At 45.0% G+C, this 18,661-nt stretch overlaps 1 protein-coding gene across 2 annotated transcripts in view; it reads right to left on the reverse strand.

Moving 5' to 3' along the window:
- Positions 1–18,661, reverse strand: part of LOC118361011 (plexin A3) — a 130,800-nt gene that overhangs the window by 24,036 nt on the left and 88,103 nt on the right. For both annotated transcript variants that reach the window (XM_035740695.2, XM_035740696.2), the window contains exons 10-14: positions 14,118–14,318; positions 2,006–2,102; positions 1,009–1,199; positions 712–860; positions 434–554 (exon numbers count right to left, since the gene is read on the reverse strand). In XM_035740695.2, coding sequence (XP_035596588.2) covers positions 434–554; positions 712–860; positions 1,009–1,199; positions 2,006–2,102; positions 14,118–14,318 — 759 coding nt within the window. The remainder of the gene's footprint in view (positions 1–433; positions 555–711; positions 861–1,008; positions 1,200–2,005; positions 2,103–14,117; positions 14,319–18,661) is intronic.

Below are 18,661 nucleotides of genomic sequence, written 5' to 3' on the forward strand. Positions count from 1 at the left end.
TCTGACTTGAGGTCAGACACGCTCAGGTGGAACAAACTTAAACTTGCGCCTTCTTTCAATGCTGATTTGAATTTGATTGAGAAAACAACCTTTTTTTTTTTGCAAACATCCTTTCTGAATTTAAAAGTAATCCTCAAAGTAATCATCAAATTTTTCGAAAGTATCTGTAATCTGATTACATTTTTTTGTTGTTGCCGGTAACGTAACACATTACAGTTTCCGTTTCTTTTGTAATCTCTGACATGTAACATCGGCCACACTTTCTTTCACAACACGTTCACCATCTCTGTATTGCAGCATAAGACTAGTTAGTTGCCGGGGAAGAACCACTGCAATTGATCGGGTATCCTTCCTTCGCCTCCGGAAACGGCCAGACACTTTCTTCACAGTCATCTTTCTGGGAAGAGATGGGGTCATGTGGGGTCATACGCACCACAAAGGAGTAGGTCTGGGATGACTGAGTGCGGTACTCTGCACTGCACACCCCAATACACAGCTCCACTGGGCCACCTGGAGAGTGGGGCAGTAGCGCCTCGGCCATGTCACACACGATCCTGAGGGACAGAATACACTCAGCTGTCAGTCAAAGGCCCACTGCTTATGTTGCCTAATGTTAAAAGGAAATAAAGTTAGAAGACATATGACCAAGTATCACTAATTTACTTGCATACCATTCAAGTGAAATCCTATTGACAAAGTCACCACACTCACCTCTCAGCGCTGATGTACTCGGAGGGCACAGGGTTACAGCGAACCCCAGCCACCTGGACGTGGGCGATCTCCCGCACCTGCAGCCCGAGGTTCTCCCCCTCGATCGTCACTCGCGTGCCCCCCTCTTTGGGCCCCGTCAACGGGCGGATCTGTCCATGGAAACAGGGTCAAGGTCACGGAGAAGCAATCTCCCTGTCAGCATGCTCGCACACAGCAGAAGGCCTGGGTTCTGAGGCTCTAGAATTAAACACACTCATACAGTATTATACACAGTATATCTCTGTGCTCCAGTCTTACCATGGTGATGCGGGGGTGGCTGCAGCGGACGTTGTGCCTGCCGGGGTGCATCCAGTTCTGCTCCGGCGTCTGGCAGTGCTGCTTCAGGAGACACTTCTTGTTGTCCAGGCACCAGCCACACTCAAACGCTGTGCTGGCCTTCAGACACAAGCCACAGCTGTCCCTCTGGGCCTCACACTTATACAGCAGGGCTGAGCACAGACAGACAGACAGACAGGGTTAACACTCGTCTAAGATGGAGTCTGAGACAGAAAGGTGAGTGGTGAGGTGCGCGGCACTGTGCTGTCTGTATGTGACAGCACACGTCCTGAGCTGCTAATCTCCCTTTATCCCCTTGCTCAGCCTCGTCCTCGCTCCTACGCAGCCGCTTCGATAAAAACAGGTTTGAAGGTGAAGATGGTACACAGAGTTATTGACCAGTTCAGGAGGAGAACATAATCAAATACTGTGCAGCTAGCTACATGACTTAGCTCTCTCCTCTCAGCTCATCTTCGCGCAGGGCCAATCGCCCAGTGGAGAGATGGTATCTGCAGTCTGATTGTGGAGAGCTACGAGTCTCTTTCAGAGTGGCCCGATGAAACCAGTGAGATAAACCTCCTTTGAGGGAAGTATTGACAACCACCATGTGTCCCCGACTTGCAGTTATACAAGGTGTGTTCATACAAAACATGGGACTGCATTTAATTCTGTATTTTTTACATTTTACTCATCTACAAAAATCTTTGTCAATTTAACATTTTTGAAGACAATCAGAAGAAAAAAACTGCCAAGGCTTAATCCACATTTGCGACTGAATTATCCCACTGAATATGATTTATTGTGGTAGCCATAGCCCATAGCCACTAGAGGGCTCAGCATGGGAAGACCACATATTTGACCAGTGTGTCTGCTGTTTCCCTGCTGTGTGCCAGTTACGTCTTCCACCTGTCCTTTACACTACTTCGCTGCAACACTATTATGAAGAACGTTTACTTCTGAAAATGATAAAACAACATACCTTTCATGGTGGAAGGCTTGTCGATGAAGAAGTCTCCGTCCCAGACGATAGAGAAGTCAACAGGCAGGTCTCCCGTCTCGTCCCCATCATACCAGTACTGCAGGAAACACACACATATAAACCACGAGTCAATCATCATACTGTACTGATGGTGCATAAAGCCCAACATCATTCAGAGCATGACAAGCATTCATAGGGCCCTATTAATAAAGACAGTGGCACTCATTCCACTTATTGTGGTTTATGACTTGGCTCATCAGTATAAACTGAGTTCATGGCTGGCATGGATGGCTGGCACGGTGCAGTGGAAACCATAATGCTATACTATACACTATACTGTACAACGAAAAACATTTAATCTGCTCTGTGTAACAACCCATTATCCACCACTAGTCACAACATTCCATAGTTGTGAGGGAGTCAGGGAAACATAGTGGCTTTTTTGACAGACTAGGCTTTGAGTTAATCGTTTTTTTGCAGAGAGAGAGAGAGAGAGAGAGAGAGAGAGAGCGAGAGAGAGAGAGAGAGAGAGAGAGAGAGAGAGAGAGAGAGAGAGAGAGAGAGAGAGTGTGAGAGAGAGAGAGAGAGAGAGAGAGAGAGAGAGAGAGAGAGAGAGAGAGAGAGAGAGAGAGAGAGAGAGAGAGTGTGTTGCTGCTGCTGTTGTGTGTCTGTCAAGTGAAGGAGGGGGTGTGGTTTTACTGCCTGTGTTTTAATTAGCAGCAATACTCAGAGCACTAAGCCAGCAGCAACCCTGAGAGAATATAGCTGATCAGCCACATTGATGCACGGCCAGAACACTTATGGGTGTTCTTAAGGAGGCAATGGAGGAATGAGGGCAGACTAAAAGCAAGCGAGGCCCTGAATTCAGGTTTAAAAATATAACTTATTTCAAACCACATTAAGATGACTCTCAGCAGATTCAAAGAGAGAGAGAGCAGCTACAGTATCACCACCAAGATGGAGATACAGTAGAACCTGTAGGTTCCTGTTTAACCGTTAAGTCTTTATGGCAGTATCAGATATGGCACGTTTATCCATCCATACCTAACCTTTTATCCATCCACAGCTCACCTTTATCCATCCATACCTAACCTTTATCCATCCACAGCTCACCTTTATCCATCCATACCTAACCTTTTATCCATCCACAGCTCACCTTTATCCATCCATACCTAACCTTTATCCATCCACAGCTCATCTTTATCCATCCATACCTAACCTTTTATCCATCCACAGCTCACCTTTATCCATCCATACCTAACCTTTATCCATCCACAGCTCATCTTTATCCATCTATACCTAACCTTTTATCCATCCACAGCTCACCTTTATCCATCCATACCTAACCTTTATCCATCCACAGCTCATCTTTATCCATCCATACCTAACCTTTATTCATCCACAGCTCATCTTTATCCACCCATACCTAACCTTTATCCATCCACAGCTCATCTTTATCCATCCATACCTAACCTTTATTCATCCACAGCTCATCTTTATCCATCCATACCTAACCTTTATCCATCCACAGCTCACTTTTATCCAGCCATACCTAACCATTATCCATCAACAGCTCACCCTTATCCAGCCATACCTAACCTTTATCCATCCACGTTGCCTTGTGGGTAGGAGCATTGGGCCAGTAACCGAAAGGTTGCTGGATCGAATCCCCGAGCTGACAAAGCAAAAATCTGTCATTCTGCCCCTGAGCAAGGCAGTTAACCCACTGTTCCCCTGAGCAAGGCAGTTCACCCACTGTTCCCCTGAGCAAGGCAGTTAACCCACTGTTCCCCTGTGCAAGGCAGTTAATCCACTGTTCCCCTGAGCAAGGCAGTTCACCCACTGTTCCCCTGAGGAAGGCAGTTCACCCACTGTTCCCCTGAGCAAGGCAGTTAATCCACTGTTCCCCTGTGCAAGGCAGTTAATCCACTGTTCCCCTGAGCAAGGCAGTTCACCCACTGTTCCCCTGAGCAAGGCAGTTAACCCACTGTTCCCCTGTGCAAGGCAGTTAACCCACTGTTCCCCTGAGCAAGGTAGTTAATCCACTGTTCCCCTGTGCAAGGCAGTTAACCCACTGTTCCCCTGAGCAAGGTAGTTAATCCACTGTTCCCCTGAGCAAGGTAGTTAATCCACTGTTCCCCTGAGCAAGGTAGTTAATCCACTGTTCCCCTGAGCAAGGTAGTTAATCCACTGTTCCCCTGAGCAAGGCAGTTAACCCACTGTTCCCCTGGTGCGGATGATGTGTATCTCTGAATTCCTCATCAGTCCAGGGGCATGTTAACTGGGAAATCAGCTGTGGTATGTTGTTTTCATTTTTAATTCAAATGTATTTTTCACCACTTTTTTCTCCCAAATTCCGTGATATCAAATTGGGAGTTACAGTCTTGTAACATCACTGCAACTCCCGTATGGACTCGGGAGAGGCGCCCTGCTTCTTGACACATTGCTCGCTTAACCCCGGAAGCCAGCCGCACTAGCCCACCACAAGGAGTCGCTAGAGTGCGATGAGACAAGGACATCCTGCCTGGCAGGCCAAACCCTCCCCTTATCGGACGACGGTGGGCCAATTGTGCGCCGCCTCACGGTCGGCTGCGACACAGCCTGGGATCGAACCCGGGAATGTAGTGACGCCTTTAGCACTGCGATGCAAGTGCCTTTGAACACGCTGTGGTATGTTTGACAGTGTTTGAATGTGTGTGACTATTTGTGTGTATGTGTGTGTGTGTGTGTGTGTGTGTGTGTGTGTGTGTGTGTGTGTGTGTGTGTGTGTGTGTGTGTGTGTGTGTGTGTGTGCGTGTGTGTGTGTGTGTGTGTGTTGGTTCTTCTCTCCTTGTGGGGACCTAAAATCTCCCAAACTCCCTACGAGAATAGTAAAACAGGGAAAATTGTCTTTCGTTTGGAACATTTTCCAAGTCCCCATGAGGACAAAGGCTATTGTAAGTTTAGGGGTTAGGTGTAGGGTACGAATTAGAGTTAGGGGTTAGTGGTTAGGTTTAGGGTTAGGGTTAGGAGTTAGGTTTAGGGTTTGGGTTAGGATTATGGTAAGGGTTATGTTTAGGGTTAGGGATTAGGGAAAATAGGATTTTGAATGGAAATACATTTTGGGTCCCCACAAGGAAAGAAGAATGAAACGTGTGTGTGTGTGTACGCTCACATGCCTGTGTGTGTGTGTGTGCACGCGTGTGCACATGTGTGAAGTCTTGAATCTTTGTGCAGCTGCTCTGCGAAATATCTGGGAGCAAGTCAAGCAGGGAATGCAACAGTGTGGGTGCTGAAAGGCTGAACTAAAGCCCACTGAACCTGTTGACACGTGGCTCCAAATGTTCTTACATCTCTATAGGGTCCAGTTGGTTCTGCAGGCACCAGTCCATAATTGAGGTAACTGCAGCTCCCTGGGTGGGGTCACTGAATTAACTTCCCCCAATCATATCGCTTCACAGTGTCACACAGCAAAAACTCAACTCAACTTGAGACCATCCTCACTCCTATCCATCAAACAGACATATAAACTAGTTAACCTTTGTGGTCTCCGTTTTATCAGCCGAAAAAGGGAAAGTCTATCGAAAATGCCTCATTCAATAACAGCATTTCGTGAAATGGTTGATAAGGCCAACAATATTCTTCACAGTCCAATGAGGCGTTACATTTGTTCAGTAGGTAAACCAAATCAGGTTGGTGAGTTGACGGCAGCGTTAAAGCCTTGGCAGGTTCAGAAACAGATATTCATTTGTAAATATCTAGGTTGTTGTCATGCAGCCTTCCCAAGGCCCTGATAATGAAAGCCACAGGAGAGCCATACAATGTATTTCTGGAATTAATATAATATGCATTTCCTAGCCTTCTCCCTCTTTTTCAAGTGAAAGGCAGGCAGCTTTGAGGAGATTAGTGGATATGTGTAAATGGGGGGACGCTTTTGTGTTGGGCCATACAATGCAGCTTATCTCTGCCAGTCGTGAATTGATTTTCCTCCGGCCTTGGTTCCACTGGATCTGAGACTAGCGAGTGGAGACAAATTGGCCTGGTTCTGTCAGACATGTCTCTGGGATGACAACGAGGCGAGTAAGTGAGGTAATCTTACCTTTAAAAAAACAAATCCATCACTGGATACAGATACAAACTTGTGCTACCTCTGAGACAGAGACACTATTTTCATGATTTATTGTCTACTTACCCTTCAGTTTTAATGGGTTGCAAACAACAACAATGGAAGATATTCCTTTTGATCAATGAGAATTGGGTCTATTGAAGGGATTCATGCGAGAGGTACACAATGTAAGCAAGTTCATTTTACTGTAGGAATTGGAATGGCAGGTAGCCTAGTGGTTAGTGCTTTGGGCCAAACAAGGTTGCTTGTTTGAATACACGGGCTGACAAGGTGAAAATATGTTGATGTGCCCTTGAGCAAGGCACTTAAACCTAATTTGCTCCAGGATGGCCGTACTACTATGGCTGACCCTGTAAAACAAGACATTTCTCTGCTGTATGTGACAAAAAAATATTTATACTATATATCAAAGACGATACACGATACGTTCAGAGAAAAAAATAGACAATTAGAATTTGTGTTTATTCAGAATAAAGTAATTAAGATTTGAATTAAGCCATTGAACATTGACACGGATCGACTGTAGTTATCTGCAGCGGCTCAACCATCAGTCTAAATGAAGAGGACAAATACTGTGAGTAGTACAATTGGCTGCAACTGTGCCGTCGATGCTGGCTCCTTGTAGTGACAGAGTGAAAATCTATTTACCTTAATGATGAAGGCTTTACTGTTTCATTTAATTAAGTTTCAAAATTCGACCGACTTCAGCAAAATTACCTTTGAAAAAGGGCATTTTTTCCTTCATAAACATACACAGTAATTAATAGGGAGTCCATATTAGTGAACATAAATTTTATTTTCTGCAAACCAAACTTTCATCATTATGATTACTGCACTAGGAAAAAATTTGTACTTCGTCACGGTGACAGATTTAAGGCCACAAGGTTTTGGTTAAAGAAACAGACAGGGTAATATGGAGTGGTCTTATTGCCCGTGAAGAATTGTGCCTGGTTCAGAGCTCACTCCATAAACACAGATGACCTGCATGTTGAGGCCATGCTTGAACTTGTGTCATCATATTTGAGGTAAGTGCTTTAACACAAGAAAACCAAAGCATACTTTTCACATGAGGACACCAAAGCATTCTTTGTAGATGACTTTGGGAATCTAAAAAAAAATGTCAGAGCAGGGGTAACGAATGCCCTGATTTCTCAGTTAGGGGAATACAGCTGAGGCTCTCTTCCCTTCCATTGCTAGTGCCTAAAACAAACAGGATGAAACACAGACACGATGAAACAGGCTCATAATTCATGCTATTGATTGATCACCTCGTTTAGTGGACAATTTATTCCACCAGAACCCACCTGCTACAGAGCCTCACAGGCACAATCCAGTATATCCAACCTCAGAGACTGACAGGGTTGCAATATGCAACAATCAAAATGGAAAGGATAAATACCATAGCATTAGACTGCCATTTTCTATGGTAAATACAACGAGCAGGTGTAAGATAAACCTACATGAAAATATATGCATGCAGTGTACAATATATCATATCCTACTACTTAGTGTGCACGGAAGCATGTTTACATTGACCATGAGGTGACATATATACAGTATCACTAACATGTAGATTGTTCCATGCTACATCTTTTCCATTAGTGGGGCCTTTGGTGTCAAGAGAAGGGCAGGTCATTTCCATACCTTCCACTTAGAAACACCAAAGACGTTGATAGTCTGATTGGACACTTGATGAGAATAATAGAATAATGAGGGCATGCCGGTTCAGAAAGCCTGAAAAAAAGAACATGTAAGTGTTTTTATTCAAAAAAGCTTTGCCACCATCGTTCGGGAATAATGGTGTTCTTTGTGAGAGCACTTTCCATCAAAAGGGTAGTTCAGAACTTGGTCATTGTGCAAAAGGCTTTACTGTACGTTTCCTGGGTAACACCGCCAATGCCTGTCGCTAAGGGGTCAGCAGCGCTTAGCAACACTTACGTCCATGGGATTCATTTGGATTTCCTCTCATCTTGATACAAAAGATGAAAAGTCCCATGTATGCCGATTCAGCCTATCAAAGGTTTACATGTGTGCCAGGTGTAATCTGCAACGTAAAGCGTGCTGTCAAGCAAAAATGCACAAAAACCCTTTACATTATCTAAGCAAATGCTTATTGAGTTTCAACGGCAAAGACGGTACTTATCATTTACTTGAAAGGCAGTGTGTATATGTGTGGGGGGGTGTATCATACTGATTTACTCCGGCTGTGGCAGCACATTGTCTGCAGTACAAATCAAGCGGGGAGACAGATAAAAGAAAGAAACAAGCAGGCCTGCGTTTGAGCTGAATTACAGTACATCTACGCCTTTCGACGTGATACCAAATCACATTTCTGAAGGATATCCCACAGTTGGGGAATGTGATTGATGGATTGATGTGGATCAGCATGAATTATCACACAGTGTTGTCTCATCTTTATGCATATGTACCTTACAAAAAACGGTCATGCATTTCTCTTTGGATGGAGGATGCACCTGCTGCAGTAAAATGTAAATGACATGTATCCAGCAACGCCAGCAGGAAGCCAGTACAACAGCGTAACGGTCTCTATTCTATTTAGCTGGAGAAAATGAATGAATGAAAATGCCAAAGTAGAGGCAGAGAGACGGAAGAGGTGGAGCATGGAAAGAGGATGGCATGTATTTGACTTCAAGTTGTATGTGGGCAGAGGCAAGGGCACAACCTTGTGTTGTATTTATGCAGGATGTGCTGTCAGACATGTGTGTTGCTCTGGTCTGTTCACTGGTCTGTCTGTCTGAGGGCAAACTGTTGTTATCTGTCTGCATCACTTACACAGGGCTACTCGAGATCTGTGGCAGATGCTTCTTTCACATGCTGAACTGCACATCACGGGTCAATATCACATACAACAGTCCTGGAAACACACGCACACCAACATGGACACACGAGCCTCGGGGCTAGTTTCTCTGGTGAATGACATCTCTATGTACTGTATAGTGGATTTTTAAAATGTACTTACCAGGACAAACCAGCTGGCTCTAAATGTAGATAAGGGTGTACATACAGAGAGAGCATTGTGAGAGTGAGAAAGGCCAGGCGGTGGGAAACAGCAGAGAAGTGAGGGAGACGGGAGGGAGGCTTGTTGGTCCACTAGAATGGCCCCTCTCTCCCAGGGAGGGCCAGGAAGGGGCTCTCATTAGAAGAGAAGATCGTCACAGGGATAAGAGTGCTGATAAGAGGACAATTATGAGGCAGTGATGGGGTAGTATGAGGGGTCTGGCTGTGTGTTTAGTTCCCATAGGATGAATCAAATCAAATCAGAGTTATATCTCTGTTCGTTCCCCCATGAGAACATTTACATCATCAAGCAGGGCCAAAGTAGCCTGGGCGCCAGTCTGTTTCTGCTCTCCTGTCAACTCCTTATGGAATCGTCATGCCAAACAATGACACGGAATACAAGGAGTGAAATGTTAACTAAGCAGACGGGTACCCAGGCTAGGGCCACGGCTACAGCTGAGTCACAGAACGATCACTCAATCTCCGCATTACTCTACCTACAGTAACAGTTTTAAAGTAAGACCTGACAGTGAAATCACATCCAACTGCAACATTCAACTACACTAGAAGTTGAAGTTGCCCTGTCTGGTAAAACATACTGTCACAGCTGGTGAACATGTCCAGCAGCATGTTTAACCTAACTAACCCCCACATCAGTGGCCTCCCATCAAAGCAAAAGTGCTGACTGATACCTGAAAGTTCTCAGTGAGGGGGAGACTAAACAGCAGATGAAATTGATTGATTCAGCATTGCCCATCTGAGGCCACTCACAATTGCATTAGCATGGACCCCATGGCCTCAAAGTCACCTGGCTGCAGCAGTCTTGACAGCCAATCGTCTTGACGGCCATACTGATTGATAGCCGTTGAGTGTGAGGGGAGGGAGGACAGCACACACCCCACGAACTGAGTGTAATCTGCGGCATGTCTTCACTATGGCTAGATTACTATTCAGGAGAGATCCATCAGATAGGGGCAGAGACAGAGAAGAAGGGATGATGTGGCCTAGCCCACTGTGTCACAGGTAATCACACTATCAATTCATCTAAAAATCCCCTCCAAACAGAGAGAGGGGGAGAGGGGGAGGGAGAAAGAAAGAGATAGAGACAGCGGTTAGTAGCTACCAGTCAGAATGGGGGAGGGAGAAAGAAAGAGATAGAGACAGCGGGTAGTAGCTACCAGTCAGAATGGGGGAGGGAGAAAGAAAGAGATAGAGACAGCAGGTAGTAGCTACCAGTCAGAATGGGGGAGGGGGGGGAGAAAGAGATAGAGACAGCAGGTAATAGCTACCAGTCAGAATGGGGGAGGGAGAAAGAAAGAGATAGAGACAGCGGGTAGTAGCTACCAGTCAGAATGGGAGAGGGGGGGGAGAGAAAGAAAAAGATAGAGACAGCGGGTAGTAGCTACCAGTCAGAATGGGAGAGGGGGGGGGGGGAGAAAGAGATTTATGCTGCAGTAGTTTGTGTCGGGGGGCTAGGGTCAGTTTGTTATATCTGGAGTAATTCTCCTGTCCTATTCGGTGTCCTGTGTGAGTCTAAGTGTGCGTTCTCTAATTCTCTCCTTCTTTCTTTCTTTCTCTCTCTCGGAGGACCTGAGCCCTAGGACCATGCCCCAGGACTACCTGACATGATGGCTCCTTGCTGTCCCCAGTCCACCTGGCCATGCTGCTGCTCCAGTTTCAACTGACCTGAGCCCTAGGACCATGCCCCAGGACTACCTGACATGATGGCTCCTTGCTGTCCCCAGTCCACCTGGCCATGCTGCTGCTCCAGTTTCAACTGACCTGAGCCCTAGGACCATGCCCCAGGACTACCTGACATGATGACTCCTTGCTGTCCCCAGTCCACCTGGCCATGCTGCTGCTCCAGTTTCAACTGTTCTGCCTTACTATTATTTGACCATGCTGGTCATTTATGAACATTTGAACATCTTGGCCATGTTCTGTTATAATCTCCACCCGGCACAGCCAGAAGAGGACTGGCCACCCCACATATGCTCTCTCTAATTCTCTCTTTCTTTCTCTCTCTCGGAGGACCTGAGCCCAAGGACCGTGCCCCAGGACGACTTGACATGATGACTCCTTGCTGTCCCCAGTTCACCTGACTGTGCTGCTGCTCCAGTTTCAACTGTTCTGCCTTGTTATTATTCGACCATGCTGGTCATTTATGAACATTTGAACATCTTGGCCATGTTCTGTTATAATCTCCACCCGGCACAGCCAGAAGAGGACTGGCCACCCCACATAGCCTGGTTCCTCTCTAGGTTTCTTCCTAGGTTTTGGCCTTTCTAGGGAGTTTTTCCTAGCCACCGTGCTTCTACACCTGTATTGCTTGCTGTTTGGGGTTTTAGGCTGGGTTTCTGTACAGCACTTTGAGATATCAGCTGATGTACGAAGGGCTATGTAAATAAAATTTGATTGATTGATTGAGATAGAGACAGCGGGTAGTAGCTACCAGTCAGAATGGGAGAGGGGGGAGAAAGAGAAAGAGACAGCGGGTAGTAGCTACCAGTCAGAATGGGAGAGGGTGGGGAGAAAGAAAGAGAAAGAGACAGCGGGTAGTAGCTACCAGTCAGAATGGGAGAGGGGGGGGGAGAAAGAAAGAGATAGAGACAGCGGGTAGTAGCTACCAGTCAGAATGGGAGAGGGGGGGGAGAAAGAAAGAGAAAGAGACAGCGGGTAGTAGCTACCAGTCAGAATGGGAGAGGGGGGGGAAAGAAAGAGATAGAGACAGCGAGTAGTAGCTACCAGTCAGAATGGGAGAGGGGGGGGGGGGAAGAAAGAGATAGAGACAGCGGTTAGTAGCTACCAGTCAAAATGGGGGAGGGAGAAAGAAAGAGATAGAGACAGCGGGTAGTAGCTACCAGTCAGAATGGGAGAGGGGGGGGGAGAAAGAGATAGAGACAGCAGGTAGTAGCTACCAGTCAGAATGGGAGAGGGGGAGGGAGAAAGAAAGAGATAGAGACAGCGGTTGTAGCTACCAGTCAGAATAGGGGAGGGAGAAAGAAAGAGATAGAGACAGCGGGTAGTAGCTACCAGTCAGAATGGGGGAGGGAGAAAGAAAGAGATAGAGACAGCGGTTGTAGCTACCAGTCAGAATAGGGGAGGGAGAAAGAAAGAGATAGAGACAGCGGGTAGTAGCTACCAGTCAGAATGGGGGAGGGAGAAAGAAAGAGATAGAGACAGCGGGTAGTAGCTACCAGTCAGAATGGGAGAGGGGGAGGGAGAAAGAAAGAGATAGAGACAGCGGGTAGTAGCTACCAGTCAGAATGGGGGAGGGAGAAAGAAAGAGATAGAGACAGCGGGTAGTAGCTACCAGTCAGAATGGGGGAGGGAGAAAGAAAGAGATAGAGACAACGGGTAGTATCTACCAGTCAGAATGGGAGAGGGAGAAAGAAAGAGATAGAGACAGCGGGTAGTAGCTACCAGTCAGAATGGGAGAGGGAGAAAGAAAGAGATAGAGATACCAGTCAGAATGGGGGAGGGGAGTAGTAAAAAAAACGTCAGGGCCTGAATATCAATCTCAAAATGTGGTTTCTCTTTCTGTCAGATTGAGATGAAGCAGGGGAGTGTGAGGGAGGACTAACATTTACAGTTTAATGTGGTATACTCAATGTTTCAGCCTGTCCTTGTGTGTGGTAAACAGCCTCAAATGTTTACCTTTAGGTTTTTACTTTTTTATTTATTTAAACTTTATTTAACCAGGCAAAACAGTTAAGAACAAATTCTTATTTACAATGACGGCCTACACAGGTGAAGTGATTAATGCACTAGAACACATCTATTTAATGCTGATTTCCTCACTATATTCATAGAGCTGTTGCATTGTTCACACAGCATCTGCAGCTTTATGCTTTGAACAATCTAAACCCCAATGCCCAATCCTCTAACCTTTGTGCACTCACTTAATAATTGTCTACCACAAAACTACTTTTCAATTTCATTTTAAATGCATAGCCGCAGCACGCGGGGCGGGGGTCAGAGAAAGACATAACGATGAGGGGGAGGAAATGAGTGGAAACAGATGGAAGGACAACAGTTGCTCTTCGCGGCAGGGTCCTTCCGAAGGCCTTCACAATGTAGTGCGCCAGACAGCATGTGTCAGCCAGGGAAAGGACAACAATCAATCCTAACCCGACCCGCTGGGGAAGGGCGTGTGTGCTGGATACGTGATCCTCATTATTAAATTGCCACGGGACATCAATTGTCCTGTCAAAGGACAGTGGCCCACAGCCTGACCTTTGACCTCCAGGGGTTAAGGGGGTTAGAAGGGAGACACTCCGTGGCAGAGGGCTAGTCAAACCCTACCCAAGGAACGCTCCAGAACCTCCACCCACACCACATTCCCTTTCCCTAGGTCACATTGTCCAACCAAATTAAGACCCGCATCCTGTGACTGGCTAATTATTTTACAAGATTCCCTGGGGTTACTGTGACAACCAGATGGGTCACAGAAGGCAGCCGTCTGTAACATTACTACGAGACAGAGGGAGTAGGAGAGAAAAGGAGAGAGAGATAGGGTTCTAAGTAGCAATAGAGAGAGAGAGAGAGGGGTAGAGAGAGAGGGGTAGAGAGGATACTCTCAATGTCAGCTCTTTGACATGCCACATTTTTCACTGGGATTGAGAAAACAAGTTTAATGCTCTGAATTGATGCCTTTGCTGATTTTGCGGATAACGTTTTTTTGTGATCAGTGACTCAGTGGAAAGTCACCTTGATTTTTCTGCCTATTATTTCCATGAGACAGAGAGGAAGAGAGGGAGAGGGGAGGTATACTCTTTCTTTATACACGCATTAGTAAAATACCTGTGGAAAACTAGTTCAAAAGATCGGTGTAAGACAAAATAGTTTTTACACTGGACCAAGAACTCAAATCCAACAACAATTCACATCATCTTTAACAGTGAATACTGTATAAATAACAACATTCTGCAGGGCCTGGAAATAAGGCTGTCAGGGCGGGTAAGTCATAATTATAGGCCATGTACTCACTGAGGTGTTCTGGCATTGGATACAGGAGCTGTTGAAGCGCACAGCTGGGATGCGTTGCATCTTGCCCTGGATGTTGAACACACACTCATAGTTCTTCTGTCCAGACTGAGGCTGAGGGAGGTTCCGGGCTCGCAGCGTGATTGGCCGAATGATCCCTGCAGGTACCAGGATGTCACTGGTGGGCAGGATCTGGGGACAGCCCTGAAAATCAACAAACAAAGTTACAAATGAACACAGCTCATTTTCTTTGTAAACTCATCAGAATACGGGATGCCAGAACTGAATAATAAACATAATCATTCATTAAAACTTGGTCTCCATACCTAAAGAAAATGTATTGATTCCAGTTTATTGAGCGGAAAGCAGCAGTGAGTTATGTCCATTAGCAGCTCTACTTTCCCAACAGAGCAGTGGTACAGCCAACCAGATGTGAAAGATCTGCACAGAGGCCATTAAAAGTGGAATAGTTTGAAACCAAAGCAAACGGAGGTTAAAATCCCTATTACACAGCTGTTGGATCCATCTCTGATTTTATGAGCCACAAATCATACTGATGAAGCGGGAAATTAATATCTTCCTTAGTCCTGCACGTCTGCCTGTGCTAGTGAGGTGAGCACAGCTCCAGAGCCCAGTTAGGGTCCAGGCATTTATTAAAGGGATTACTAGTGACAAAGGATCTCGGAAGTCACAGGAAAGTCACTATTGATGCAATGATTACAATCCAAGAAAATTGCTGATGTGCCCATCCCCAACAGAGATGCCACAGCAGGCTAATGTCCCTTCAGACCCCCTGTGTATTAAAGGATCTTTAGAAATAATCTGTTATCCATTTAGCGCTGAACAATAATCAAGGAGGCTGTAAAAGCAATTTGCCAGACTGGAGGTGATAAATCAGAGGCCTTGTCTGGGCAGGTGGAGGCGGCAAGCGACGAGGAAGGCGGTGGGGTGGAGGGGAGGGAGAGAAGCCTCTGTCTGCAGGACAGATACACCGAGCACCAGCCAACACCATGGTAACAATGATGCAACTCCACAGCTCACACAGCCATAAATCTTGCGTCTGGCAAGCGATTTGTAAAGGTTTGTATATTGGTGCATCAATAAATCTCATTTTCATATTCTGTGGATGAAGAGAAAGATTTACTTCCTGCAGGGAGGTGGTGATGGTGGTGGGCACAGGTGGTGGTGTTAGCAGGGTTCTGCCTGCAATATGAATCCGATTTATCAGCAGCACCATTGAATAACCTCCATCTCCATAGTGAGGACAGAAGGCTTCAGACTGGAGATGGTTAGCCTTTTGGAAATGATGAAATGATGAATGGCTCAGATCGCCTCTCAACCCTGCTTTGTCAATTGGCAAATTGACGTTCAAAACACCAAATAGATCCACTGATATCACATATGCCACATTGAGTCATCCGGGACCTAGCCTCAACACCTGGTTTGCCAGAAAAGGCAAAATTATGTCCAGTATGACAAATGTATACATCAAAGTTAATGTGAGTGAAACATTTGTGAATAGCAAAACTTTCCCTGGTAACAGCCAAATACATTTGACTACATTTGTCAATTTTGACTGGATTCATGGTGAAAAATGAGATGAGACTAGAAACATCCTAGCAACCAGGCGATGGTGTACAGTAGCACATCTCTGATGGCCTAAGAGCTACTATCTTTGTGGAGAGCTCTAGTCAATGGCTGACATATACCGTAGGTACAGTGGATCTGGTTACTTAGAGCCTGTTTATTGGATTTTATGGCTACCTACATCAGAGTAGAAGTAGCATCACAACGATACTTTGAGAGGTTGGCACAACAGAAACACATGGTTCATCTAACAGAGTAGTACAGTCATAACTGTGACATATTTTAGGCGAGGAACTTAATGTTTTCTTTTTTTCAATTATTTGAGTGGACACATTATAAAACCCCAAACTACTATTACACAGCTTCGGAAGTACTTATTTCTGCTTCTTTTATCAGAAAAGCGAGAGTGTGTTTAATCCTAAATGTATCATTCTATTGGCCATTCAAAATAAACTTTAAGCTTTCTCTAAGTCAAAACACGGTGTTCTCTGTATCTGCAACACTGTCATGTATAAGGCATTTCTACTGGTTTATCTCAGTGGAGTTTGAATTTTTATGAATTCCTCGTCTGTGTTTCAGTGGAATTGAATATAAGCGTAACCCCAAGACGCCACCACTATTTCCCCTTCATTCCCGTCTACTAAATTGCATTAACAAGCTTTAATCGGCTGCATATTAGGGCTGAGGCAAGCACAGGATAAGTGGTTTGTTTATCAGAAACGTTTGTGTGACATTCTAAAAAGCTCAGGGCAGGTAAGTGAGCTTTGTCATGATGAATTGGGACTCTTTTCATAGGCTGACTGGAAGACAAAGAAGGGGAGACCCATCCTCCTCAGTGAATTTCATACAAATAAAATAGTGAAACACTAAAAAAGTTTTCCTTTTTAGATAAAACTACACTGAATATTTTCACATCACCAATAATTGATTAGAACACACTGTTTTGCAATGAAGGTCTACAGTTGCCTCAACAGCACTCTGTAGGGTAGCTAGTTTCCGTCCTCTGGGTACAGCTCATGGTTCTCGCCCCCTACCATTCACTTACACAATAATTATGACAACTTCGGGGGGCGTACTCCAACCTATCAGAGTTCTTGCAGCATGAACTGACATGTTGTCCACCCAATCAAAGGATCAAAGAATGAATCTAGTACTGAAAGCATAAGCTACAGCTAGCTAGCACTGCGGTGCACAAACTGTGGTGGGTAGTAGACTCAAAGAGAGAGAAAGACAATAGTTGAACACTTTTGAACAAATAAAAATAGTTAAAAATGAAAGAGAAGCAAGAGAGAGAGAGAGAGAGAGTGTTATGACTTCTATGAATGGTGGGTGGAGGAGTCAAGCGCAGAGAGCAGGTAATTCCATACGTGGATCTTTTATTCCAAAGACAGCGGAGACATGGACATGCAAAACACAAGGGTGCATGAAACAACCCGTCCAAAATAAACAGGACTAAAACTGTCCGGAAAAATAGAGATCACACTTATAAACCAACACCAATAAACAGAGAACAAGCCCGCACAATACCCAGCGGGCCTAGTGCCCTTAAATAACCTACAAACAAAACTAACTCAAAACAGGTGTAACCAATTAGACCCAACTAACAGAAACAAAAGGAAAGGGAATCGATGGCAGCTAGTAGGCCAGCGACGACGACCGCTGAGCGCCGCCCAAACAGGAAGAGGCACCATCTTCGGCGGGATTCGTGACAGAGAGAGAGAGAGAGAGAGAGAGAGAGAGAGCTAGCTACAGTGGCAAGAAAAAGTATGTGAACCCTTTGGAATTACCTGGATTTCTGCATAAATTGGTCATCAAATTTGATCTGATCTTCATCTGTCACAACAATAGACAAACATAGTGTGCTTAAACTAATAACACACAAATTATATAATTTTTCTTGTCTATAATGAATTAGGGATGCGCGATATATTGGTGAACATATCGGAATCGGCCGATATTAGCTAAAAATGCCAACATCGGTATCAGCCCGATGTCTAGTTTAATACCAATGTTAAAAACCGATTTCAAAGTTACCGTGGATACCTATATAATGTAGGTACATAATGTAATGACGCCACGTAAAATGTTGCGCTACACGTGCAACACATCATTCCTAACCTAGTCCACAAAGTCAAACCCATTAAAGCCAAGATAATGGAATTCATTGCCCTTGACAATCAACCGTTCTCTGTCGTGGGTGATGTTGGATTTCGCCGACTGGTCGAGCACCGGTACACACTACCAAATGCACTATTTTTCAGATGTTGCCCTATCAGAGTTACACAGTAATAGCGCCAATGCTATTAGATTCACGACATACATACTATGGAACGCCGTTTGGGTCTTTGCGTGTCAAAAAATATACAGTAGCACTGTCAAAGCTGTAGAAAAAAAGTCTGCAAACAAGCAAACAGGGGCCATGAACGATGTGTTTACAATACCGCGTTGGTAATAAAGCATAACTTGTTTGACCGCAACTTCTGGGGTAGCTAGCTTTAGCTTGGCACCTAGCTAGCACCAATACAACCAGCCTGAAAACAATGACCAGTAGAAACTACAGTCATGTATTATTCTTAGCAATGATTTAGGAATCCTTGTGAGTAAGTATTAGCTAGGTTGACACCTTTGGCATACTTTGATTTTGAAGGCTAACCGCAAAGTCCACTATTGTGGCTAGCTTCACAAAGATGGGTCCGACCACCATTAATCAAATAAGAACTGTCTTATAAATTAGGGTTATTTTAGATGATGACACCTAGCTACTGAAACAGATTATGTCATTTTGCTATGTTTTTGGGGAAGAACATTGTTATGCATCCATGAGCTAGCTAGCTTTTTTTATGAACATCAATGTAGGTGAGCGAAGCAACTCTACCAGCATCATAGCATACGTATTGATGAATCGTTGTGACACATGAAATAGGAGTGATAGTGTAATCAATGTGTAATAATTATGTAAA

Source organism: Oncorhynchus keta, chromosome 28 (genome assembly GCF_023373465.1).
Source record: "Oncorhynchus keta strain PuntledgeMale-10-30-2019 chromosome 28, Oket_V2, whole genome shotgun sequence".
Taxonomy (NCBI): domain Eukaryota; kingdom Metazoa; phylum Chordata; class Actinopteri; order Salmoniformes; family Salmonidae; genus Oncorhynchus; species Oncorhynchus keta.